The 26,410-nt window shown below is 38.5% G+C and overlaps 3 protein-coding genes across 5 annotated transcripts; 1 reads left to right on the top strand and 2 right to left on the bottom strand.

Annotated features, from left to right (window-relative positions):
• Window positions 1–6,479: 6,479 nt before the first annotated feature.
• Window positions 6,480–10,822, top strand: LOC137726384 (proline-rich receptor-like protein kinase PERK5). Its single transcript, XM_068465304.2, has 10 exons — window positions 6,480–6,665; window positions 6,972–7,909; window positions 8,129–8,644; window positions 8,898–8,984; window positions 9,080–9,150; window positions 9,269–9,345; window positions 9,442–9,589; window positions 9,832–9,993; window positions 10,079–10,272; window positions 10,609–10,822. Exons 2-10 carry the CDS (start codon window positions 7,045–7,047, stop codon window positions 10,610–10,612), a joined length of 2,124 nt encoding a protein of 707 aa, XP_068321405.2. The 5' UTR covers window positions 6,480–6,665; window positions 6,972–7,044; the 3' UTR covers window positions 10,613–10,822.
• A 630-nt stretch (window positions 10,823–11,452) lies between these two features.
• On the bottom strand, window positions 11,453–18,528 carry LOC137725849 (coatomer subunit gamma). Of its 2 annotated transcripts, XM_068464657.2 has the most exons (18): window positions 18,168–18,528; window positions 17,607–17,701; window positions 17,458–17,508; window positions 17,196–17,309; window positions 16,907–17,107; window positions 16,728–16,829; window positions 16,229–16,336; window positions 15,923–16,153; window positions 15,213–15,463; window positions 14,918–15,089; window positions 14,679–14,834; window positions 14,505–14,555; window positions 13,978–14,118; window positions 13,685–13,882; window positions 13,450–13,581; window positions 13,201–13,374; window positions 12,588–12,827; window positions 11,453–12,015 (listed from the first exon to the last, which is right to left on the bottom strand). In XM_068464657.2, the coding sequence occupies exons 1-18, from the start codon at window positions 18,211–18,213 to the stop codon at window positions 11,818–11,820; spliced, it is 2,661 nt and encodes an 886-aa protein (XP_068320758.1). In that variant the 5' UTR covers window positions 18,214–18,528; the 3' UTR covers window positions 11,453–11,817. The 2 variants fall into 2 exon arrangements, with proteins under 2 accessions (XP_068320758.1, XP_068320759.1); XM_068464658.2 differs by lacking the exons at window positions 14,505–14,555; window positions 14,679–14,834; window positions 14,918–15,089; ... (7 more) ...; window positions 17,607–17,701; window positions 18,168–18,528 and adding an exon at window positions 14,316–14,330.
• A 945-nt stretch (window positions 18,529–19,473) lies between these two features.
• On the bottom strand, window positions 19,474–24,244 carry LOC137725912 (guanine nucleotide-binding protein subunit beta-1). 2 transcript variants are annotated; one of them, XM_068464752.2, is made up of 6 exons: window positions 23,882–24,244; window positions 23,673–23,767; window positions 22,198–22,622; window positions 21,285–21,642; window positions 20,419–20,532; window positions 19,474–19,862 (listed from the first exon to the last, which is right to left on the bottom strand). In XM_068464752.2, the coding sequence occupies exons 1-6, from the start codon at window positions 23,985–23,987 to the stop codon at window positions 19,827–19,829; spliced, it is 1,134 nt and encodes a 377-aa protein (XP_068320853.1). In that variant the 5' UTR covers window positions 23,988–24,244; the 3' UTR covers window positions 19,474–19,826. The 2 variants fall into 2 exon arrangements, with proteins under 2 accessions (XP_068320853.1, XP_088550946.1); XM_088694820.1 differs by lacking the exon at window positions 19,474–19,862 and adding an exon at window positions 19,937–20,063 and having other exon boundaries at window positions 23,882–24,216.
• Between the last annotated feature and the right edge of the window lie 2,166 nt (window positions 24,245–26,410).

Here is a 26,410-nt window from a genome sequence, read left to right on the forward strand (position 1 = left end):
GGAAACCATTTTATTATGCAAGTGTAACATGTATGGAGATGAACCCCTTAGCTAGCCATACCATCCATTCATTTCCGTCAATTTCATATTTACAATTTGTTTTCTTTACAATCTATCCATTTTAGTTTAAATTCGTCCAAAAATCAATCCCCCCCATATTTCGTTTAAGTCTTAGTCTTAATCTTTCTTATTTTTAGTTTTGCATTCTTTGAGTCTAAGTTAGTATTTCATATTGTTATTTTACGTTTTTGAGTCAGTTTCCAAGAGATTTGCAATCCCTCCTAATCCCCGGTCCAGAACGATCCCTACTTATACTTATACTACAAATCGACAAAAAGAGGGATTAATTTGTGTGCGTATAAATCTCGCATCAGGCTCCATTAACAGATACAAAGCCCGCCTTGTTGCTAAAGGCTTCCATCAAAAGGAAGGAATTGACTTCAAGGAGACATTCAGCCCTGTTCACAAACCTATTACTATTCGAATACTTATCACTCTTGCAGTGCAACATGATTGGTTTTTAAACCAACTTGACATCAGCAATGCTTTTTGATGTGATAGAAACTAGCACACAAATTAAACCCTATAATTTAGACGATTGTAATATGAGCAAGTAGGGATCGTTCTAGGCCAGGGATTGGGAGGGATGCTAATCAACACAAATTAAACTTACAAACTGAAAACTAAGCTAGACTAACACAAAATAAGAACTGAGGGGGATATTTGGACGAATTTTAACAAAAATAAAGTAAATTGCAGCAAATGAATTAGGTCTTGCACGAGATATAGGTGAAAGGCTAGCTAGAGGATTCTTCTCCACACATGAAACATACGCATACAAATCGATTTCCAGTTATTATTTCTATAAACCATGAATCACAATGCCCCAGATTAACTGTGAACTGCACAAATTAACTCTCAGATTTTCCTAGGTTCATTGAATCGGACTCAACGATGCAATCAAATTATTCTTCTCAAGTTCCCTAACTATGAAAAGCATGATAGAGATACATCTCAAAGATCATTAAGTTCTGTGAAAATCATAAGCATTGACAAGGCATTCGTAACTATGAAAAGCATGATACTCCTACCAAGAATTTACTTAACTCAATCATGACTAGTGACTTTTACTACTCACAAATATAAGTTCATAACGATTAGGTGAAATTCCCTTATATTATAGCATCAAATTCCTGCATGCAAACTAAGTGTGCACCCTTAATAAACATACAAGAATAAATTCTCTATAAACCAGATAAGTAAATCGCATTCATGTTTTATGAAACAATAACTAGATGCAATCAACTTATATAAAACATATGTTCATAACTTCGAATTCTCCTCTAACTAAAAAGAAACTTAATTACACATGTTCATCATAACTAAAAAGCAATCTAAAATAAACATTGAAACTTAAAACAAAGATAGAAAGAACTCTGAAAATTCCAGCAACTTCAATGGATGAATGGTACGCATGACACACCCTAAATCTCTGCAGGAATTTCATATATATATGGGGAAATGGCTGAATCCAAGGAGGAGAAGGTTTTGGCATTTTCTCTAAAAATCAAGTAAAGAGTCTTGGAATGTGATTAGGATTCCTCCTTGCAGCTAGAGATAAAATAAGATAAGATAAGGTTGGATAAGATAAGATAATGTTCATCTCCAACTAGGATTCCCTTTTTTTTTGTCTAATTCATTTCCTTCCAAGCCTCAACTTTAATTTCTCCAGATTTTAGCACATATCTAGCACTATTTAAACACCAAAAACATCCAGCCCATATGCTATCTACGCCTGCTATCCGATCCAAGTCCAAAACTGCTTCAAATTGCTCCATTTGACTATTTATTGTCATCTTTACCAACTGGACCTATAATAATACGAAAATAACATAAATTACCAAAATAAATGGACATTAACAAAGTAAATGCAAAGAAATAAGATAACAAAGTTGCATAAATATGCTCTTATCACTTTTCTCCATGGAAATCTACAAGAAGAGGTCTTTATGCAACAACCTCCAGGTGTCATTGATTCCTCCAAGCCTTCCTATGTTTGCAAACTCAACAAATTTCTCTATGGCTTGAAGCAAGCCCCTAGGGCATGGTATGACAAGCTCTTTCAAACTCTGGTCTCCCTTGGTTTTACAAATTCACAGTCTGATTGCTCTCTATTTGTGAAACTTCACCCATTCCCTGTAATAATACTTGTATATGTGGATGATATATTGGTAATTGGCCTTAATACTTCTCTGTGTCAACAATTTATTCAGCAGCTTAGTTCCTTATTTCCACTTAAGGATTTAGGACCATTACATTACTTTCTTGGCTTAGAGGTTCACTGAAGGTATTTTTCTGTCTCAAAGGAAATATTCTTTAGATCGCTTAGTCAAGACACACATGGAAGGATGTAAACCATGTGTTACTGATGCGAACTAATTAAGCACACAAATTAAAACCCTCTTGTGACAATTGTAGTAAAGATGCAAGTAGGGATCGTTCTAGACCGGGGATTAGGAGGGATTACTAAATCACTTGGAAACTGACTCAAAAATGTAAAACAAACGTTAAAACACTAAACTAGACTCAAAGAATACAAAACACTTGTAAACACAAATTAAGACACTTTCTAACTAAATTGGACACTAAAGTAAAGGGGGATTGAGGCTTTGACGAAATTAAACTAAATGTACAGATTGTAATTTAAAGGCAGAATGTAAATATGAATGTGATGAAAATATGGATGAATGCTAGCTAGAAGGTTCTTCTCCACACATGTCACACTTGCATACAATTTGATTTTCAGTTGGTCTTTCGATGAATTATGAAACTCAACACCCCGGGTTAATTAGGTCCGCTTAAATTAACCGTCAAGTTTTCCTTAAGTTAATGAATTGGATGATTGCATGCGACAACCCAAAGCATTCCCCACAAATTCCCTACATGAATTGCATAATAGAGATACAAGCAAGAATCATTAAGCGTCATGAAAACTATAAGTGTTGACGAGGCATTCGTTACTATGATTGCATGAAACTTATGCCAAGAATTTATTTAACGCGATTGTTTATAAGCAACCTCCACTACTTGTGAATATAAGTTCATAACTATTAGGTGAAATTCACTTATATTCTAGCGTCATATTCATGCATGAAAATTAAGTGTGCACTCTCAATAAACAAACATAAATAAGTTATCGATCAAACAGTTAAACAAATTGAATTCACCATTCATGAAATTCCAACCAAAAGTAATCAAATCATATTGCAAGCATAAACATGGTTTCGAATCACCCCCTAGCTAAATAGGGGTTTAGCCTCTCATGTTCACAACAAGAAAAATAAAATTGAATTTAAACATAAAGAACAAAGGATGGATTACACCTAGACTGCCCAACGATTCCACGTGAATTGGTGCGCGTCAAAGCTCCTCTTTTCTCTTCTCCTTGCTGCGGCAGATTGGTTGTGGTTGGTTTTTGGATGTGTTTCGGGGTTAGGGATGGTTTAATGGTGGTTTAATGGTGCGGCAAGGTTGTGTGGTGGTGTAGGAAGGTGTGTAAGGTGGTGGAGAGTGGTGGAATGGCTGCGGCAGTGATGGGGGAAGGCTGGAAATTGGCTAGGATGGAAGGAATATGCACGGATTATGGAGAGAATGGGAAGATGGGAGTCACGGCTTAGGGGGGGGAAAAGAGAGAATGGTGGCTGATGAAAAATATGAATTATATTGGGGGCCACGGCTTTTTGGCTTTTGGGAGAAATCAATGTATTAGTGTATGGATGCACGGATTGAAGTAGGGAATTGGAGAAAAATGGTAGATGGTGGCTGCCTCCTTAGGGTGAATGATAGAATAATTTATTATGGTGAATGGCTAATGGGGGGGGCCACGGCTTATGGTGGAAAAATGGGAGGTGAATGGCTTATGGTGGAAAAATGGGAGGTGAATGAATAATCACGGCTGTAGGTTTTTGGTGATAGGACCCACGGCAAAGGTGGGAAATTTGGGTGAATTATTGCGGCTGCTAAGGTTGTAGTTTAGGGTTTATTTGGGTGAATGGCTGAGATGGATTTTGGATGAATCAAAGGCCACGGATTCAAGGGAGATTGTGGAAGGGTGCGGCTAGGGTTAGGAAAATGTATGATTTCAGAAAACTAACCCTAGCTTATTTAAAATTAAATCAAAGGCTTACGAAAATAGGAAATTAAAACAGAAATATAAAGGTGCGGCTAGGGTTTAAAGCCATGTGTTTTAAGTGCAACCCTAGGACAAAATTGCCCTCCCTTGCACGGCAAGGGAAGGGAAGAAAATAAAAGGGCACGGCAAGGATGGATAAGGAGCCTAGGGTCTTCGTTTTGTGTCCTAAAGTACCTACAAGGTCTTCAAAGTGGCTAGAAAATACGGACGTTTAGAATTAGGAAAGGTTACCAAAACGGGAAACTTAGGATTAACTTTCCTAAAATAGGAAACCTTGTTTGAGTAGGATTCCTCTTTTTGGTAAGAATTCATCATTGGAGTAGGAATTCGTCGTTTCTTCAAGTCTTCAACTCATTCATTCCTCTTTCGCTCCAAAAGACTCCAATTTGCATCTTCTTGCACACTTTGGCCTTATAATCTGAAAATACACAAAAGTGGCCTTAAACACTAACATAACTAAATAAACACAACATAAATGCAAGAGAACAAGCTAATTAAGTCGCATGAATATGCTCCTATCAGTTACTCCTTTAGGAACTCAGAAGCTTGATCATGTTGGTGTTCATTTGGCTAATCCAAAAGAGTATAGATCCATAGTAGAGGCACTACAGTATCTTACTTGGATAAGACCTAACCCTTCTTTTGCAGTGAATCAGGTCTGCCAATTTCTTCACTGTCCAAGGGATTCACACTTTCAAGCTGTCAAAAGGTTCTTAGGATTTTTAAAGGGTACACTTGATCAAGGTATGTGGTTTAAGAAAAGTCCCTTACATCTTACAGCGTTCTCTGATGCATATTGGGTAGGTTGTGTGTTTAATAGAAGATCTACCAATGGATATTACATCTATTTGGGCAGAAATTTGATTAGTTAGAGTGCAAAAAAGAAACATAATGTTGCTCTATCTTCCACCGAGGCTGAATATAGATCTCTCGCACACACTGCGGTTGAATTGACTTGGGCGTGTTAGATTTTCAGAGTTGTGGCATTTCAACTCACTCCTATTCCCAAACTTTGGTGTGACAATGTTTCTGCTATATCTTTGGCCTCCAATCTAGTCTTTCATGCTCGTACAAAGCACGTGGAAATTGACTCCCACTACATTCGTGAACTTGTTCTTGCCAAACTACTCAGAGTGCAATATGTTAATACTCAGCATCAGGGTGCTAATATATATATATATACACACACACACACACACACACACACCAAGTCTCTTTCTAAAGCTCGGTTTCAATATCTTCAGTCCAAGCTTTAACTTGGCCCTCCTCCGTTCAGCTTGAGGGGGTGTAAAGAGATACACAATACTTATTCGTAATATTGTTATAAGTTTGTTACAACTGTCTATGTAACCAATACTAGTTTAGTGAGTTAACTAGGTTTAATTAGTTACTAAGCTATTTCTCAAAGTGTATATAAACCTGATTGTAATTCCTTATTCATTAAGAAATGAAATACTAGAGTTATTTCACATACTCCGAACTCGCTACGTCTTATCTGCGCATCAAATTGCCGATGCCTTTACTACAAGATTGACTCGTGAACGTTTCATGCTTTAGTTCCCAAGCTCAAGCTCCACTACGTTTTATCTCGCTTGGGGAGGAAGTGATGAGAAGTATATGCCCTTGACAAAGCCATCAGCTAGGTCATCTCCTGAAATTATGCAAACACAAGAAAGTCCACCCTCACAAGAATCTGGCTGATTTACTTTCCTTATAATTGCTAATTTACTTATTTTGTAATTATTCAATTTGTTTTGATTGTGTAGATATACTTTCCGTATATGGGACTCTCTAGGTCCACTCTTGTAAATATATATGAATGAATACAATGACTGATTGAATAGTCAAGAATTCAGCAACAAAAGCTTCTTGCCACAACCATTCCAAAAACCTAAACTGGTCCATATTTCTTGACTGCTGAATCACAATTATCCTAAGATCTGGCCTGCAAGACTTTGCTAGCGACTTCGTATTGTGTTTTTTTAAAGTGCATTGGCCTCCACAAAAACAAGGTGGGAATGGAATCAATAAATCCCACATCCAAACTTTCAGGTGTTGATCATGTGATCAGTTATTGATTGAGACTCGAGGTCCATAACATTTCAAGGAAAGATGACCATCCAATTCGGAGGGATGAAACAATGTTCAGTTTTTTTAGTAACTATTTTTGGATAAAAAGTGTCTGTTATTGTGGACGTGTGTCACTAAAATAGATTAAGAGATAGAGAGGAGGACATGGTCAATGAGGGACAACAATTTGAACTTCCTTAGGCCAGTTTTTACCAAAGAATTAAAAGTGCAAACTAAAAATAGCAAAACGGAGAAATATTTGAATAAAAATAGAAGTTGGTTGGAGAAATCTTCCTCATTTGTCGGGGAAAGATTTATTTCCTCGAATTATTACCATAGCACTTGTTTTCCTCTCTTTCTGAGAATCCTCAATCCTCCCCTGTTGCAAAGCCCTCCTCCTTTGGTACAATCTCTCTCTCTCTCTCTCTCTCCCTCTCTCTCTCTCTTTCTCTTTCTCAACCCGATGCACGTAGCTAACTATGCACAACATGCAAACAACAACATACTTAAGTGCATGCATGCATGATTGAATAACCTTTTTTTTATTTGATTGAATAAATTTGGACATTCTTATTTGTTCTTTGCATGGCATGCATGCATGACCCGAACACACACTTTTTTGTATTGGATTGGTCTGTTTTTAACCCATGACTAAATTTTGTTTACATGTTTGGGGGTGGGGGTTTCTCCGGCACTGACCCATCAACAGGCTCACCTAACAAAGGAGTGGGGGTTTCTCCGGCACTGACCCACGATAATCTTGGTCGGACATTCCTCCCGAAATGGGTTCCTCTGATGATCAGAATTCGTCATCAGATTCTCCACCGTCGGACTCTTCATCATCTTCGAACAACTCATCGCCTCCCTCCGACAGCAACTCCTCCAAAAATTCAAACAACAACTCACAAGACTCGGGTAACTCATCAGATAATTCATCGTCTTCTAACAACTCGAAAAACTCACCGCCTTCCAACAACAACAACAATTCCAACGACAACTCCAACAATTCCAACAACTCAAACGGGAACTCAAATGGCAACAAAAACAGCAATTCAAATGGCAACTCGAATGGAAACTCGAACGGCGACTCAAATGGAAACTCAGACTCAAACGACAACAATAACTCAAATGACAACAACTCGAACAATAACTCCAATTCCCAAAAGTCCCCTCCACAAAACTCCGACTCCCAAAAATCTCCTCCTCAGAACAATGGAGGGGACAAAAACTCCAACTCCCAAAAGTCACCCCCACAAAACTCCAACTCCCAAAAATCTCCCTCTTCCCAGAACAACGGAGCGGACAATAACTCCAATTCCCAAAAGTCCCCTCCACAAAACTCCAACTCCCAAAAATCTCCACCCAAATCATCCCAGGGGAATTGGTCACCGAAGTCGTCTGATGATTGGTCACCCCCAGCACTTGGATCATCAAGCAAGTCACATCGCTCACCATCATCAGACAATGATGGATCGCCGCCACCATCGCACTCAGGGAGCTCCACGCCTATCATAGTAGGAGTTGTAGCTGCGGCAGGGGTGTTCTTGCTTGTCATGGTTTTGTTCTTCTTGGCTTGCTCAAAGAGAAGGAAGAAGAGACAGACTTCTTCCCACCTCATGGAGAACCCTGAACCATATCGTCCAAATGGTATTTTCTTAACTCAAACTCTCCAAAGTCTTTCTTGTTCTCATAGCATTTACACAACTTTTGTTTTGCTTTATGGCTTAATTGAAATTTATACAACTTTTAAATTGATTGAATTCTAGATAACAACATGCATGGTCTCCCGGTAGCATTTTCCTAACAATATATATAAGTGTGTGGTACTAATATTTATGTAATAATATGGGTAATGTGCATGAGCAGGAAGCGGTGAGTATTGGCAAGGTGAACCTAAAAGCTCCGAGCACGTTCTTAATATGCCTCCTTCTGGCCGTGCGCCCAACGGAGGTTGGACTATGTCATCCGGTGGAGCACCCCCCACGATGAGTAGCGAAATGAGCTCCGCCAACTTCTCCGGTCCACACGGTCCCCCCCTGCCACCTCCACACCCTAATGTGGCATTCGGGTTCAACAAGAGCACCTTCACCTATGAAGAGCTGGCGGCTGCAACCTCAGGGTTTGACCAAGCCAAGCTATTAGGCCAAGGTGGCTTTGGGTTTGTTCACAAAGGGGTGTTGCCAAATGGAAAGGAAATTGCCGTTAAGAGCCTCAAAGCGGGTAGCGGACAAGGTGACCGTGAATTTGCAGCCGAGGTTGAGATCATCAGCCGTGTTCATCATCGCCACCTTGTGTCGCTTGTTGGGTACTGCCTTGCAGGAGAAAAAAAATTGTTGGTGTATGAATATGTTGCTAATAACAACCTCGAGTTCCACCTTCGGGGTATACATTCTAGCCAACTCTATGTCGTCAATACCTTATATACTAACTATATCATGTATCGACTTTCTAGACCTCAACTGATCTGATTCACCCACTACTGCTACTACTAGTATAGAAGATCTATTAACACGCACAGCTACCTATATAACAAGTTGCCAATACCTTATATACTAACTATATCATGTATCGACTTTCTAGATCTCAACTGATCAGACAATACTTCATTTGTTCATGTTCAAACATAATTTGACAGGCGCGAATCGGCCTCCCTTGGAATGGACCAACAGGGTCAAAATTGCTGTGGGATCGGCTAAAGGGCTTGCTTATTTGCACGAAGACTGTAAGTAGTTCGTGAAATTACTACAACTATGTATATTCCTTTGATCCATTGTCCTCTTATATGTTAGTACTCATATCGTTTTTGGATTCTTTCAGGTCACCCGAAGATTATCCATCGTGATATTAAAGCTGCAAATATTCTGATTGACTATAGTTTCGAAGCTAAGGTATGTAACTATATGCTGTTAATTACCTTAAACTTGTGAATGAAACCTAGGAAAAGCTTATGATATTAAAGGATGACTAATATTTTTGTTTGCTAATTTATATGCATGACTTTTTCAGGTGGCAGATTTTGGACTAGCAAAGCTAAACCAGGAAAATGTCACCCATGTATCTACTCGTGTCATGGGAACATTTGGGTAAGCAAATTTAAATTGCATGATATACATTACAAATTAACCCAGAAGATGAAGTTAGTGTGACAGAAACAAGCTGATATAAAACTGGTGATGCAGGTATTTGGCTCCTGAGTACGCATCGAGTGGCAAGCTGACCGAGAAGTCTGACGTCTTCTCTTTTGGTATTATGCTTCTGGAGCTGATCACTGGGCGCCCCCCGGTGGACTTGTCTGGGGAATGTGAGGAAGATACCTTAGTAGACTGGGTTCGAACTCTCCCTCCTAATAAATTAACATGCAATTACACATGAATTATGTTCTCTTGCTAGACTGTTTCAAATGTTAAGTTGTTAGACTGTCGATATGCACTATTGATTTGGTGAATTCGTATTTTGGGAGTCGGATAATTCAATTGTTTGCAACAAATTCAATAATTGCTATGCATCATGACATGGAGAATTTAATGATGAGAAATCAATTTTGTTGCATTGTTCATGAACAACAACAGGCAAGGCCTCTCTGCATGAAAGCAATAGACACTGGGGACTATTCTGAATTGTTGGATCCACGACTAGAGAAAAATTACGACCAGGAACAAGCGGCACGCATGGTGGCGTGTGCGGCTGCGAGTGTTCGACACTCTGCGAAGAAACGTCCGAAAATGAGCCAGGTAAAAACAATTTTGCTGCTGATCTTGTGCTTGTGTATAAAACTTTTGATACATATAACTCAATATTTTAAATTTACGTACGCAGGTTGTTCGTGCATTGGAAGGCGATGTCTCAATGGAAGACTTGCACGAGGGGATTAAAGGGCACTTTGGGTCGTCTGGCTCGGCTTCCACCGATAGTGATAATGATTCGTATAACGCGAAAATGAAAGGGCTTAGGAAGCCGGCGTTGATGGACAGCACAGAATATCCAAGCAGCGAGTACGGTGCTACAACCGAGTATGGCCTCAATCCCTCTGCAACCTCTAGCAGTAGTAACTCACAACATATGGATAAGAAAGGGATCAACCGGCCACACGGTCCAGTTTGAGCAAGCGATAGTAACTCAAACTTGGACCGGAACGTTGGAACCAAGAAAATGAGAACTGGTTATAAATCCTTTAGTGTTAATAACTATCAATTAATGGACTTTGAATAAAAAAAAAACTAAGAAAAAATGGATGATGATGGTATACTTGTACGTATCTTGTTGAAAAAGTGGTAGACTCTGTGTGTGTGTGTGTTCTTGGTGCACCAGCGCAGCTGCTTAACAGAGATACGTCTGATTGATTTCAGGTAGGTCGAAGATGACGGTAGAAGCGTAATTGCGACGTTGCGTTAGACAAGGGCAACAATGGAGGGAGGAGTTGTGATTTCTTTTCTTCCTTCTGTTTTTTTTCTGTGTTCTTTTTTGTTCTTTTGGACAAAGGATGAACCCTAGTCTATATGTGTTTGGACTTGCTACTGTTATAAAACAAACACATGCATTTGGAAGAATGTTTGATCACTACCTTATGTGTTTGTTTGTATTTTCTAATTTTTATTATCTAATATTATCAATGTTCAAAACTTGGTGAGATTTGAGAATAGATGGATATCCAACTTGGTTTTATCACAAAAGGCATTGATATTAGTTGGAGTGCGATTAAGATATTTAAACTATTTTTTTCTCACAAATACAGTCGACGTGGGGATATTTCAACACAAACAAACTGGGTTTGACATTCACCATGGCCTTGTACACTATGCTACGAGCGTTCGGAGTTGGAAATTGGGGGAAAATAGAATTTTTCGTAGATAAAAGGACGAGATGATCCCTTCTTCGACAGAGGTGTTTTTATTGGCGTTCAGCGAAAAATTCAGTACAATTCATTCGACAGAGGTAGAAGTGTTCTTTAGCGAGGTGATTTTTACCTATAAATGCAAAAGCAAAGCCAACAAGTGTTGGTGACTTAATAGGGACTGTTTCTCTGGAAGGGTCAAATGCGTGTTTTGACAACCTATGGCGCTTAAAAAGTGTTTTTGGGTCGTAAAAGTATTTTCTAGAAAAGCACATCTTTAGAAAGCACTTTGAATGCTTGAGAGAGGTAATTGATGCCAACGAAGGAAAAGTTGTAAGGGAAGGAAGAAGAGGAGAATATCCAGAGGAACCAACCGAACACCGATACAGTTCACTTCTTTGTAATTCAGACTGCCTCAAAATTCAAATCTTGAACATATTTGCACAACAAATGTAATCTTGAATTAAAAAAGAATAATAGGATAACTTGTAAGTCAATCCAATGACATCTTGACGCGATTCTTCCAACAAAATTATTACTAATTCAACGGACTTGCGGGCAAACGCTCAATAGACGTGCAGTCAATCCAACTTCAAATGCAGTAATGTGCAATTCTTTCTACAAAATGTTTTCGTCTGTATGCAGCCGTATTTCCCGCCAGTGCTCTAATTTGAGAAAAGCGAAAAAGGCTCTTGTATCAATGAAGTCCCACAGCATCAACCAACTACCCGCTGGCTACAATCTCATGAATCGCATCACTAACAGCTCCGTCCTCAGATCTCACAGCGAGTTTCATCGCAACCTCCTTTGATGAACTATCAATTCCAAATAACAACCGCACAAGGACCTTCACATTGCCTATATATACACCGGACAATACACAAGTGTGTGACCTTGAGTTGCTCGCAACGACCTCTGTGCCCTGAAACCATGTACACAATGTATGATATAAAATACACACGTCGAAGTGAAGCTCCTAATGAGCGGTCCTGAGTTAATAACATGCTTTAAGCATATCAGAAACATTCAAAAATAAAAAATAGCTATCATATTTACTATCCTGATTTCAAATTTCAGAAAAAATTGATAAAGTACAAATTGTCTGACCTTCAGTCTCAGAAAAATGAGGAATGGAGGGAATTATGTGACTCGCGTTTTTCCCGAAAACCAAACTGACTGAATTGTTTTTTTAGACTAATTCGAAACAGTTAGCAACGTGTAAGGGCATGTGTTCAAAACACAATTACAAGAAAGTGAATTCAAGGTGAAAATATAGGAACAGCAATATAACTTAGTCAAAAACTTAAGTTCAAAAGTCATATGCATTGTTAACTATCCAAAGCAGAACTATAGAGGTATTGTATCTGTTATCCACCTGCGTGGTTAAAAAACATGCAATGAAAAGGCCTCAGACTTTTTAACTTCCGGATCAACTGATTACACAAGTATTGTACAAAGACAAATCATAGACGTTTAATCTTAAAACAAAATTACCTCACAGGGTTGCATTCCAAGGAGGCTGATGACAGCATTAACAGCTTCAGTCAAGTTCTCCCTTGGCCCCAGGCCATATTCATCTACCCGCTCAAAATCCGCGCCCATGCTTTCCCAAGCATTCTTGAAATTGAAGACTGGAACCTTCAAAATGTAATCAGCAGCGACAACCTCAAGATCTTCCAGCTGGTATTCATCTTCCACACCATCTTCCTCTGCCTCACCAGTGGTTGGATCAACCTAGATGCACCACCAACTCATGAGAAAAGAGATTCAGCCAAAGCTCAAATGGTCTGAGGGCTGGCTATTTAATATTTGTACAATTTATTATTTTCCTACAGGTTTGATATTGTATATTCGTACGAAAAATCTGATTTAAAGGTGCAGGTTATTATAAGCAGAGATCAAATATAAGCTTTGGACAATACATCTGTGGATGTGATGGTTGTAGATGACAAGACTTGCACATTATGTAGAACGTGAAAAATCACATACAACCTTGAATAGTTTTATTAGCTAAAGCAAGTTGCACTCCAAATGATTGGTGCCAAATGATCCATTAATTGTCAGGGAACTCGGTCTATGAACAGGAATAAAGGGAAGAACTTGATACCTCTTTAACAATGAACCTCAACAAGTTTGTAAATTTTCCAACTGCAGGGACACCTTCTGGCTTCTCAAATGCCAAAAAGGTTTGTCCAGGTGTATCATACGGAAGAGACCTGAGAGACCTGGATGCCACTTCAGAAAATTCCTCAGCTTCTGAAGCATCCACCACGACAATGACCTGACAGGCAGAGTGTTAAAAGGAAATTCTGAAGCATAACTACAAAAGTACTTTTTTAGTATAAAAGGGCATTACATCTTCCAGTAATTGCTCGGGAATGGTATTGGTGCAGTTGTACTGGAACACAACATGGCTATCAAAAATGTGCTTGACAACATTAACTGCATATTCGGTTTCTGGCTCTGTTAACTCCACAGGTGCTGAGGACTGGTATGTGAAAATAGTACGCAATTAATTCCAAAGAAAAATAAAAATAAACATGAGCTGTAACGTGCATGTAAAGTACAAGAAAATATTCACGTTGCAGAACCTTGAATAGTTTCCCAAAGTTTGAAAACTCCGGAATAGAGGAAAGCAGCGTCTCATAAGCATCAACTGTGGATGCAGGGCCAGTTGGAGGAGCACCAAGACCAGTTGGCTTTTTACTCTGGGCTTTCTTCTCAGCAAGTGGCTGCGACTTAACCTCCTTGGGTACAGATTTAATGTCAAATGGTTCTTCCGAAGCCTCCTATAGTCACATTAAAACAACCCTCAAAAGTCAAAACATGAGATAAGGACCTTAAGGGTACAAAGATAAAAGCAAATGGAGGTTACGTTACTCACATAATTCTTCAAACTTGCCTCCAGATTGACAAGTGGGACATCCAGAGACCCAAAGAGGAAGTCCTTTACATCATTGTCAGTCTCAACAACTGAACCATCTCCGCCAAGCGTATTTAGATAGAGTGTTGCCCTATCACGAACCTGAGAGTGTAGCAAAAAGAAATTCAGTATATACTGAAGCTAAAACAAATAAATCATGAAAGCAATGACACAGCAACACAAAAATCAGATGCAGATATGCAGAGCCAGGCACCTCGCTTTGGGTGAATGCTCATATGTACATGTTATATATAAGTTAATATAACCTAAATGTAAGGCCTCGAATGTACATTTGACACCTCATCATCACTGTCAAAGAGTTCAGTATACTGAAGCTAAAACAAATAAATCATGAAAGCAGTGGCATAGGAACATAAAAACTCAGATGCCAATTTGCACAGAACCAGACACCTAGTTTTAGGTGAATGCTCATACATACATGTTATACATATCCTAAATCTAAGGCCTCGAATGTACATATAGGATACCTCATCATCACTGTCAAAGAGACATCTTCGCAGCAGAATAAACACTCGTGGCTGAAGCATAGAAGAAAACAAGTATAGTTCATTGTTATCAGTAACCATAGACAGAAACAAATCTTCTTTGTATAGAGGGGGAGGGGGATCAGATAAGATATCATTCATTGAACAAGATGTTACCTTCAATGAATCAACCAAAGCACCAAATTTTGCCAATGTACTAACCGCACTGGCACGAACAGTGGCATTCTCAAGATGTACTCGATTATAAATGTACCGTATATATTTGCTTGGATCAGATGTTTTTGGCCCTTCAATACCCAAAAAGTGGAGTATCTAATAATAAAACATCTCAATCAGCCAAAAGAACATTAAGAGGAATAGATTGTTCACCAAGATTATGATAGAGAAAATCCCACCTGTGTAGAAAGATAGGTGAATTCACAATCTTCGATGAACTCACAGAGATGAAGCAAGCCACTTTCTTTTGCATCAGGAATATCTCTTATGAGAATCACAATTGAATCAACAATTGCCTTTTTGTACTCAAATCCACCTTCTTCTCTGAGAATGTTGCTCAAAAAGTTCATCCTGTAGAAAACAAGATGCAGGGATCATTACTTTGAAACAAATAAGAACATGTGCACTGAAAGATGAACAATATGAAACCAAACATTCTCAAACAAAACTTCGAGTATGTGGTAGATCACTCACAAAGCTCTGAACTTCAATGGAAATTTCAAACACAATGATCTTATGGCTTCCACAACAACAATTTTGAACTCGTCAGCAATATCTGACATGAAATTAGTTATCTGCTTCATCAAGCGATCCACACTTGATTCGTTTCCTGTCTTCAGAAGTGTTGTGATTGCAAGTGTGGCAATGCTTCTGTTCTGGTCAGAAATCAAACTCTCCATATCAATGTTGCAGTTTGTGACAGGCACTGGATGTGTCATTGCCACCTGAAAAAAAGATCAAAGTGATTATCAGGAGTATCATTCACCGGCAAATAAAAAATGACTACAATCAGAATAATTCAGTCTGACAAGCTTTGTTTCACATGAAGAATACAGAAACAGAACTAAAATCTACCTAGTATCAGTAACGGTGGTGCTATCTCCGCACCCATTTTTACTTTTCACACACCCCTCTCAATTTTCAGTCATCGGATCGAATAAATTGAAGAAGATCAATGGCCAAAAATCAACAAGGGTGTGTGGGAAGTGAAAACAGGTGTGTGAATAGCACTAACCTATCAGTAATTGCCTCATAGATTACACTCAAACTCATTTCATATAGGATCTCTTGATTCTCTCATTTATCTCAAAACTACAAAAGTAAAACTCAGGACGGCAGGTCACTTTAATTATCATAAATTTCCAAACACATTGTGTAGTAGAGTAGAAGGAGAAGAGGGATGCCTTATTCAAGGTGCGGACAGCAGCAAATCTTAAAACTGGTTTGGAAGAACTTAGAAATAGCTGCAGAACAGTGATTGCTGGAGTAAGTTCTCTGGGGGTCACACCATGGAGCTCTGTAATTGCTCTAGCAGCCTCAAAAATCACCATCTCTGATTTGTGGCGAAGACAACCCTCAAGATAATCGTAAAAGGGACGGTCCCCTGTTTGTACATTTCCAGACTCGCGGATAACCTTTAGGCAAACAATTTATTAAAATAGAGCATGAAAACAACGCAGCTAAAATAAAAGGTCCAGAAGAATAAGCACCTGACTAGTATAACGAATCAACAAGCACTGGGCCAATGGAGAGCGGACTGTCCCCCTTGTCAAGCTGGTAACCAACTTGCTAACAGCAAGACGGTCATTCTGTCGTATCTGCAATTTTCAAAAGTAAAAGATTCTCAACACCTTTCAATTGTACAAATGATATTTGCAATTATTCTAACAAAAGTTATTGGGCAGATGCAGAATCTTTCTTTATATTCCACTTTAAAACTTGAAAAAAGAAGGTAAACCTACAATAATTACATTATATGGAATGAATGCTAAACCATGTCTGTAAAAACAACAAATCACTGTACACCTAGCCTGCTTGCTACACTTGCTCACATCAACCAAAAATTTGTCTATGTATGCAAGTAATTAGTTAAGTAATGATATGGTAAAAAGTCAAGTAATGGATTTCGACTAAAAACTTGCTCTATCTTTTGGGAAAGAAAAAATCCTGAATGTAAAGTCTGTAAACCAAACCAACAATGGCACATACCTGATGAAGTAAAGCAACTGCATGGAATTGTACAAGGGCTGCTCTTGACTGGACAGCGTCCTGAACCTCATTACTCCACCTTTTGACAATCTCTGGGTTAGTCTGTCAAAAGAGAAACATTAGGGTACACAGCCAACAAATAAATAAATCCTGAGACTTAGGTATAGCAGATACAGTACCTGGAGCAGATGGATCCCACTGACTAGAGCTGCACTCGCAACCACTGGATTCTTATCAACAATGGCTTGTTTCAAATACCGCTCAATCTGGGTAAGAAGGGTTCCATCCGTAATCTGACAGAGCACACGGATGGCATTTGCCCGATACATGTCGGTTTTACTATTCATATCTTTCATCAGGGAGCTTGTCACAATAATAACCTTGTTATGGGAAATATATCAGAAGTCAGTCCCAATTAGTGTGCATGCAAATTTATTAAGGAAATCAAATGATAGAAAGTCAAGTCACCTCATCTGCAGAGGGGGACAATTCTTTTATGATCAGGTAAACCATTCTCCTCAATCCTATATCTCTTGATTGGAAAAGCTTAGTCACAGAAAAGAAAACTTCTGTAGCTTCAACCTATTAATTCAATGCAAAATAACATGAATCAATTGACGGCCAAGTACACAATAACAAAATGCCGCAAGTAGATCAATAAAATTGACGCAAAAGATATTGGTTATGCTCAAGGGAGAAACAGAACTATTCAGTATAGAAGGAACCTGACCTTTGTAAAGCTTTCCCCCTGGTTCAGTAGGTACAAAAGTTTTGTGATAACCTGAAATTTGACGACAATGCCAAATACACAAAATCAATTTCGGCCAAGCAAATAACAAGATAGATAAAACGGATCATTCAGTGGTGCAAAGCAATAACCTGGGAGCATCTTCTAGCATCGAGTTGAGGATCGTTGAAAACTCTCGCTTCCTGAAGAACGGCACCCTTCTCAATCCCCAGAAATGGCGAGTACTCTGCTGAAAATCAACATCATAGCAATTACTATAAAATTCACACCATTACTCTCCTAAAATCAACATCATAATACAAAAATCACATCCTTAACATGTCTAATACAGCAAAAACCCGAACCAAATTTAACTGGCACTAAATCAAGACAAACCGAGTAGATTTGCCGCAAGCTAACTAACCGCATTGCGTCATAACCGCAACAAAACTTAGATATTATCGAGATCAGAGTAAATTGAAGCAGATCAACGATAGTTAAACCGTAATTCACTCAAATCCGATTCAAATGCCTCACAATACGCAAACCGCAGAAGCAAAACCGCAATATACAAAGAGATCTGGGAATACGAATCGCCGATTCATGAGTTGCAACGCAGAGAGTCGAAAATAGAACAAAAATTGCGAGAGAAAACCAGATCGAATTCGAGAGCGAGAACAATTGACAAGTCTGTGAGTAAGAGGGGGGCGTACCTTCATCGTCGCGATCGTCGTCCTTCTTCGCGAGAGGCTGAGCCATCGCAGAATGAAGTGAATCACTGAGATCTGCAGAAACTGTACGAAGAAAACCTCTCTCTCTCTCTGTTGCTCGCTGGTAGCTCGGCAAGTGAGGTTTTCTGAAGGAGGAGAATCACAAGAGAAAAATGAGGCTATCTTTCAAAAACGAAAATACCGCACAGAGGGCTTCAGATGGTGAACGAAGATGTTGTGTTCGGGTGCGGCCGAGGATCTGGTGGTGAAGATGTTGCTGAACAAGGTAGCGCGCCACGTCATAAATAAAAATAGTTACCCTCTCCAAATAAACAATGAAAAACAAGCCAGTGGCTTGAAGCTCTCTACCATAGTGGTAAGAAGAGTGTTATTTTTACATTACAACGTGATTTCGAACCTGTCAGATCCCTAATTTAATATCTATTCTAACAAATATGTCGTTTAGTCACTTAGTATTACGGTCTAGCAGTATTGATTTTCACTTGTAAATAAGAGTTCTTATGTTCGATTCTCGCCAAAGACGAATTTAAACTACATTATTATTAGCTCATTGTGAAGTTTAGCTCAGTTGTTCACCTCGGAAAAAAAAAAACAAAACAAATGTGTCGTTTGACCAAAAATAAAAATAAAAAAAAAAAAAAAAAAGTTTTTTCCCCCCAAAGAATATGAAAATATGTTGCTCTTCACCCTTTGGTAGTAGTTACTTTCTCTTACCCTCATTTCTTTTCCTAAATTTTTCAGATCTTGAAATTTAAACGAAAAAAGAAAATGGGCGATGACTTTCTCATGAACATAACTGGACTTTTTTTGTGAGAAGATATAATTCGATTACAATTTACGACATGTTTAATAATTATTTGGATTTCTGGATCTTTAATTTCTTTATTATAAAAAGAAAATAAAGCGAAAATGAGAAAGAAAGAAGAGAGACGAGATAAGGGAGGGAATTGAAGAGGGAGAAAAAGTAGGTGAATGTTGGGGTGTTTCTTGAGAGTTTATTTTTGAAACTCCAAATAGTTGTTTTATGATGACATAGCAATTTCAAAATTTTATGTCAAACGTTGTCATAAACGTCTCGAGTCATCAAACCGCTTGACAATTTGATTATGCTACAATACGTGACAACACGCTATTAACCTACAAGATTAAATTGGTAAATCTAAAAGTTAGGCTTTTTTCACTGAAGATTGTCCACACTAGAAAATACAAAAGTGGATTTCCCAAGACAAGAAATATATTTTAAAAACCAAGAAGAAGCAAATTGAAAAAATGCACGGGACAAAGAGAGTACGAAAAAACACCATACATGGATGAGAGATGAGTCATTTACAAGTTTACAACATTCTAATGGAAGGTACATGGAGATGGTAGCTACAGATGAAATATATTCAGGCCCAAAGCACATGGGACGGTCCCTCAAGCCGGAGTTTTCGTCAAATGTATATCCTTTTCTTTCTCCCAATATTAAATTTGTCAGTTTTTCCAATGTGGTGTTACAACTTACAACAAGCAGCAACACATTAGAGGATATTCTAGTTTCTCAAACCCAGTATCTTCATCAACGGATATTGAGAGCCACGGGCCTGCGAAAAGATGAAATTCAGGATACACAAGATGAAGATATCTGCCTCCGTAATTGGCTCAAATTATTTTCCTATGCCCTCCGAAAGCCCATATCTGCGATAAACACGAAGCAAAGTCATATTTCATGAACTTCAAACAAGCAATATGGCTCCTTTTTAATGAACGATGCACGTAGATTGATTGAGAATACAAAAAAGAAAACCCACACAACTCCATGAATATCAGATTCAGAGCTATAGGACAATGATAGCTATCTCCCGTTGTAGACCAAAAGCATCACTTCCTAGGTACATCCTGCATACAAATACAAGGGTACTGACATGTGACCAAGATTTAGTCCCACTGGTGCCGGCGTCCAATAAATGCTTGCCAGGTTTTCAAAAAGTGCACTAACCGTCCCATTGACTACTGACACTTGGTGAATTGGTGATATGAACACAAGAAGGGTACTGACTTGCAACAGAAACGCCAAATTTACATCGTCTAATTTTTTATTTATTTTTCCTCTACTTTTATTTGCATTCTGATTGCAGAAAGAAACGCATTAAGAGATAAAAATTAACAATTATCAGTAAAGATGATGATTCCCATGCACGTTCCATGCAGCATGGCCTAAGTGAAATAACGGATACAGGCTAAGGAAAATAACCTTTAAATTTGTATCCCAACTTCCTGTACACAAGGCACTTCCATCAGCTGACAAACCCAAACAGCTAATCTGCGCCTCGTGTGAGTTTTGGAGGGATCCCAGGTTCAAAACCACCTGCCACAAAATGAAAGAGCAATTGGAGCCAATTTCATCCATTTAAAGCGCTGCCATAAAAATCCATACGCACAAGCCAATATGGGCGTTATTTTGACATGATGATTGATCACAGTATAGGCAGGGCACATGGCAATAAACCTTACCGAGAAACCTTGACAATCCAAGATGCATTTTCTTGTTTTAAGAATAACTATCACAAATGATATTGTTAACTGTATTTTCAACCAAGTGAGACTTATATTAAGATTATCTTAAGTGTAGGATGACTAATAGAAACACAATCAAGGGAGAAATAAGATCTAACCTACAAAATTTCAAGTTATCAACTACTAAACGGAACTAGTTGAGTAGGATGACTTCACACTGTGAACAAAAGATTCTGCTGTGTTTAGCATAAAAGAAAAATGCAATCAGACATAGGCAACCTAGCGTAGCTCCAAATTTACATACTTTTGTGACCGGAATTCATACAATGCACAAGTAATTTATGGGAAATAGAAATTAACTTAAATAACTCTGGTCTATCTTAATTACAAAAAAACATATAACTTTATAATTCAAATGTCTGTAAATGTGAAGTACGCCCATGCAAGAAGTTGACAATAAACATGCTGAGTAAAATGCTTATAGACCAAAACTACAATCTAAAGTACAAGGCAATTTATTAAAAAAGTGGGGTCAGCTGATGACGCAAAAGCATATTGGCATTCAGTGAAGAGGTAGACTGTGGTCAATTAAATTGGCTTTACCTTTGCCAACAAAGTATCCCATACATAGCAATCCCCATTTGTGTATCCAGCAAAGAGAAGCCTTCCTGATATTGAGAATGCAATGGTTTTCACAGGTGGGATATCATTATCACCATGTGGCTGATGGTATACTTGGAGCTGGTGCCCAGTTCTAATGTCAAACAATCTGCAAGTTCCATCATCTGAGCCAGTTCCAAATCTATTTCCATCTGGAAAGAACTTTACCACATTAACATCCCCCTCATGACCATGAAACGTCCGCACTGCTCGACTAGCAACACGAGTATCCCACAATCGGGCAGTTGTATCACAAGAACCAGACACAAACAACCTCGAGTTGCTTTGATTGATGGACACACTGAAAGAATGCAAAACAGTTTACTTAGAATTCCATGACCAATAATATCCCTTCATAAACACTAACGTTTGTGTGACATTTAAAGTGCTCATGATGGAAAAGCTAAAGGTAAAGGAGGCTGTACGGATTAGGAAAGATTCTTTTAAACTCAAATACAGAACAGAAATTCTTGTCTCGGGATTAACTAATAAGATGTCACTTTCCAGGACAAAGTTATCAATGTAGATGCATTTCTAACAGCATTGAATAAATTAGAGCAAACAATTCTATTACATCGTAAATTCACAGACATGAAAATGGACAGAAACTTTAACTGCTAAATCAAAGGATTCCAGAGCAGACAAATTAAAAGAATAAATTTCATGAATTATATTTACAATGGTATCAAGTAAGTTTAATCACTACTGTTCAGCTAAATATAAAATCATGTACCAACTTTTAAAGCCTTTTCTTGTCTTTCTTTTTGCTTCATGTAAGTCTAAAAATTAAAATATGAGGTGCTTATTGAACACGGCCACCTAGAAGAACCAGATGCAATAAAACCACCCGATATACCTCACTACATCTGCAGTGTGTCCAGACTGAAATTCACCTCCAAAAACTGAAGTCCTGAGTCCAGTAGTAATATCCCATAAAACACACGTTTGATCTCCAGATCCACTAATCAGGTGAGTGTCCTCATCTGGAACGTATTGACAGGAGGAAACATAACCCTTATGCCCACTAAGTGTTCTTGATACAGGTAGATTCCCATCCTTGTCACACAGGGAATTCAGGTTGAAAATAGAGCAAACGCTATCAAGACCACCGCAAGCAACAGATTGACCGGTCGGTGAGAAAGCACAAGTCATGACCCATGCACAAGGTAGTTTTATGGCATGAGTTTTCTGGCTTGTTAGTGCATTCCACACTATCAAACGCCCGTCTTGAGATGCACTGACAATTCGATTCTTTTCAGAGGTCCAATCTAACGAATACACCTGCAGCAGTCTCAGTGAGGATAAATCTTATTGAACCTTATCCTATTCGAACTGGTATCATAAATACAGTAACTAGACATGAATTTTAATTATTTGAAAGGCTGAAGAGTAACACAAATCTTGTTCTATTACTTTTAATTAATCTAGTTCCTCTATAATTTTGCATAGTTTTGTATATCCACTTTATTATTACAAACTTCAAAACCAATATGCTTTTTCTCCACTCATTTGCCATTGCACCTTCAATCAGAATTAATGAAATAACTTAGTTAGCTACTCACCTCCCACAAACTCTATAGCAATTTTATCTGCAGGTAGTTGCTCTATTACACCTGAAAGTTTCTTAACTGGCCAATTTACCATTCTACACCCACAATCTCAAAAGAAAATGAAAGAAGCCATGTCCAGACTCAAACCCACCCGAAAATGACTTCTTTAGGACTATGGGTGTAGGAGGATACAAATGTTCAGTTAAGAAAGAGAACTACTTTTTCGGTGTCAATGGAGCTACCCTTTATATGTGTCGAATTTAGTTCTTCCCAATTACTATAGGTCAATCTCCTAGTATTGATTGGGCTTGTTACTTAAAATGCCACTGCCTATTAATAATACTTTTGACCACTGTCTTGAGTACATTTAACTTACTCCAATTATTCAACTTTCTCCAGATCCCTAATCAACCTGTCCATTTTTGTTTTACTAGTTTGTTCGTAGAGGTCGTTTCACCTCTTTTATACCTAACTTTCTCCATATCCCTACTAGTGCATTCGTGCACCTTTTTTGTTTGGTATGATTTCACTCTCAAAAATTACTCAAACACTCTCCCAACTAGTCAAAGCCCACAATTTCATTTTCACAGATTCAAAGCTATAAAAAGAAATTAGCTTTGTAATCCGAATAGCACGCTTCAAACAACCAATTCCCAACAAGTCCATAAACCCATATGAATGAGCAATCGAATGAACCGAAAGAAGCTCGCTTTTACAAACAAAACGCACCACAGACCACACACTCACAAAAAAACATATAATTACATGTGGGTAATCATACCTTTCCTGTATGACCTTGCAAGGTTCTGCAGCATACGAGATCGGTGGGGCCAAATGTGACCGGAGTCTTCCCCTGTGACCTTGCATACCCAGCCACTGCAACAATTCCACCACCACAACCAATTAGATCTAAAAACCCCAAAAATTACAATCCAGTACAAAATTATTCAATAGTAATTTAACAAACCAGCAAACCCACCACCGCCATACCATCTGTGTCGAGCAAGGAAGCGCGTTTCTGCTTCAACCGCTCTCTGAGTGAGTTGACGGTGTCGCTCGCCGCCACGTGGCGCTCTTTGAGCTCCGCGACTGACATTGCTCGGAATTCGAGCTCAGGATTCGGTCATGGAGCGGAAGTCGAAAAAGGCCTCCGATTCAAAGCGAAATTAGGGTTTCCATTTCTGCTACTGAGATTTCAATTGGAAGCTCGAACTCACGAGGAAGTACGGTGAAAGGTGAAAAGGAGAAGAGGGTGGTTGGTTTGTGGTCTCGTCTCTGAACGAGTCTCTGAGATTTTGTCAGAGAGAGATAGAGCTGTGACCTGTGACCTGTGAAGACGTTGTGGGACATTCCATTTGAGTCTTGAGGGCACAAGTGTAATTTACACTGGCGGCTAGGGGTCCCACGCCGGTTCACTTGGCAATTTTTAATTGGAATGTGCTGGATATGACATGCGAGAGTTTTTATGTTATAAACTCACAATTTAAAGTCAATTTTCGTACAAATAAATAATATAAAACTGACAAAGAGCCCGTGAAGTCCCACTTTTAAGATTTGCTACAAATGTGCTGCTTTGCATATAATAATTTTATTTTCATTGTTGCGTTATGTTCGAGTAATTAAGTTATGGACTCCCAACTCCATATAGTACAACAACTTTGCATGGAAAAAATTTATTTTTATTATGATATTCCGTTCTTATAATATAAAGTTATGTATTAAGTTTTCTCACGTAATATGACATTAGTATGCCAAAATGTCAAAGTAGCAATAAGCACTATTGTTTACTATTTTTTATTTGATGAATTCTCAAGGAATTGAACAAATTGAACAAGGAGCAAGCAGCTATGGGGACAACTATCTTCAACAAAGCCAACGCTACCGCATCGTTGTATAACACTAAAAAGAGCCCAAGGTTCGATGCCTCAATATTAACATGCTGATTGTGGCTGCCAAGGGATGTACTAACATTTTGGATACTGCTTGAAAAACATTTACACAAATAATTGATCAGCAAAGCCCACAAAGATAATCATTCTCGCCCTAAAGACGTGTTAAAAACGTGCATTTAACCTATGTGTTATGGCTCCTCACTCGCGCATGAGAAGGACAGAGTGTCAAACTCACGTGGAAAGCTCAGAGAAGAGGTAGAAGAAGATAACAACTACCTCCACTACGGGAGAGGGAGCAAGGGAGAAGGTAGTGGTACTTGCTTCTCAAGCATTAAAGTTCTATAAAAGGGGAGAGGAGTCAAAGAACAAGGTATGCAAACAAAATCCTTTGACTAGAGAATACCAATTCATCTGACTGACTTGAGCATCGGAGTACTATTTGCAGGTACAACAACCCATTCCCCTCTCTTTTAAACAAAGCTTTGGAAATGATGTTCAGGGACGCTTCTCGATGAGGGATTTGATAACAATTGAAATCTAGGGTTTGACCTTGAAGAAATATGATCACAGTTTAGAGTGAGAAAGAAAGCTCGAAGAAAGACTTACAATGTTTCTGTATTTTCTCATTTACCGCCTTATTACAACTTAGACTATTTATAGTTTTACAACCTTAGCTTATGAAGTAAGCTATTACAAAACCAATACTCATATGACAGATGGACTAATACAATAATGACACCTACACATTTATGTTATTACCCCCCCCCCCCTCAATCTTAACCAGGGACACCAAGGTTAAGATTGTAACAATGACGCACAAAAACAGGAATGTGAAGTTCTTTGGTAAAGACATCAGCCACCTGATTAGTAGTAGGAACATACTGCACCAAAAGATCACTTTTTTGAACTTTTTTCCGCTCAAAATGATAATCAGTATCAAGATGTTTGATACGAGAATGGAAGACAGGATTGGTGCTAAGAGCAAGAGTAGACAAATTATCCCACTGCAACAAATGAAGGTCAGAAAGAAACATATGTAAATCCTTTAAAATAGATCGCAACCAACACACATCCGTAGTACTGAGCAAGTGCTTTATGTTTAGCTTCAGTAGAGCTGCGAGACACAGATGCTTGCCGCTTAGACTGCCATGAGACTAGATTAATGCCCAAAAATACAACATACTCAGTGATAAACCGCCATGTATTAATATCGGCTACCCAATTAGAATCAGAATAAGCGGAGAGTCTAGCAGATGAGGCAACTTTGTAAGTAAGCCCATAGGTTAAGGTGCCTTTAATATAACGAAGAATTCGTTTGACCAAGAAGAAATGAGCATCAGTAGGTTGATGCATAAATTGACAAACAACACCAACGGAATGAGCAATATCGGGCCGCGTGAAGGTGAGATACTGTAAAGCACCGACGAGACTATGATAGAGGGTTACATCAGGAAGTGGAGTACCTTCTGTGACAAGTAATTGAGACTGAGGCTTGGAAGAAGTAAGAGCAAGTATACATTTATCCATCCCTGCCTTTTTCAGCAAGTCCATAATATACTTGGTTTGATTTACAAACAAATCCCCACTATCTTGAGATTGAATGTGAAGACCAAAAAAGTATGTCAGT

Source organism: Pyrus communis, chromosome 5 (genome assembly GCF_041283825.1).
Source record: "Pyrus communis isolate YQ-2024b chromosome 5, ASM4128382v1, whole genome shotgun sequence".
Lineage (NCBI taxonomy): Eukaryota > Viridiplantae > Streptophyta > Magnoliopsida > Rosales > Rosaceae > Pyrus > Pyrus communis.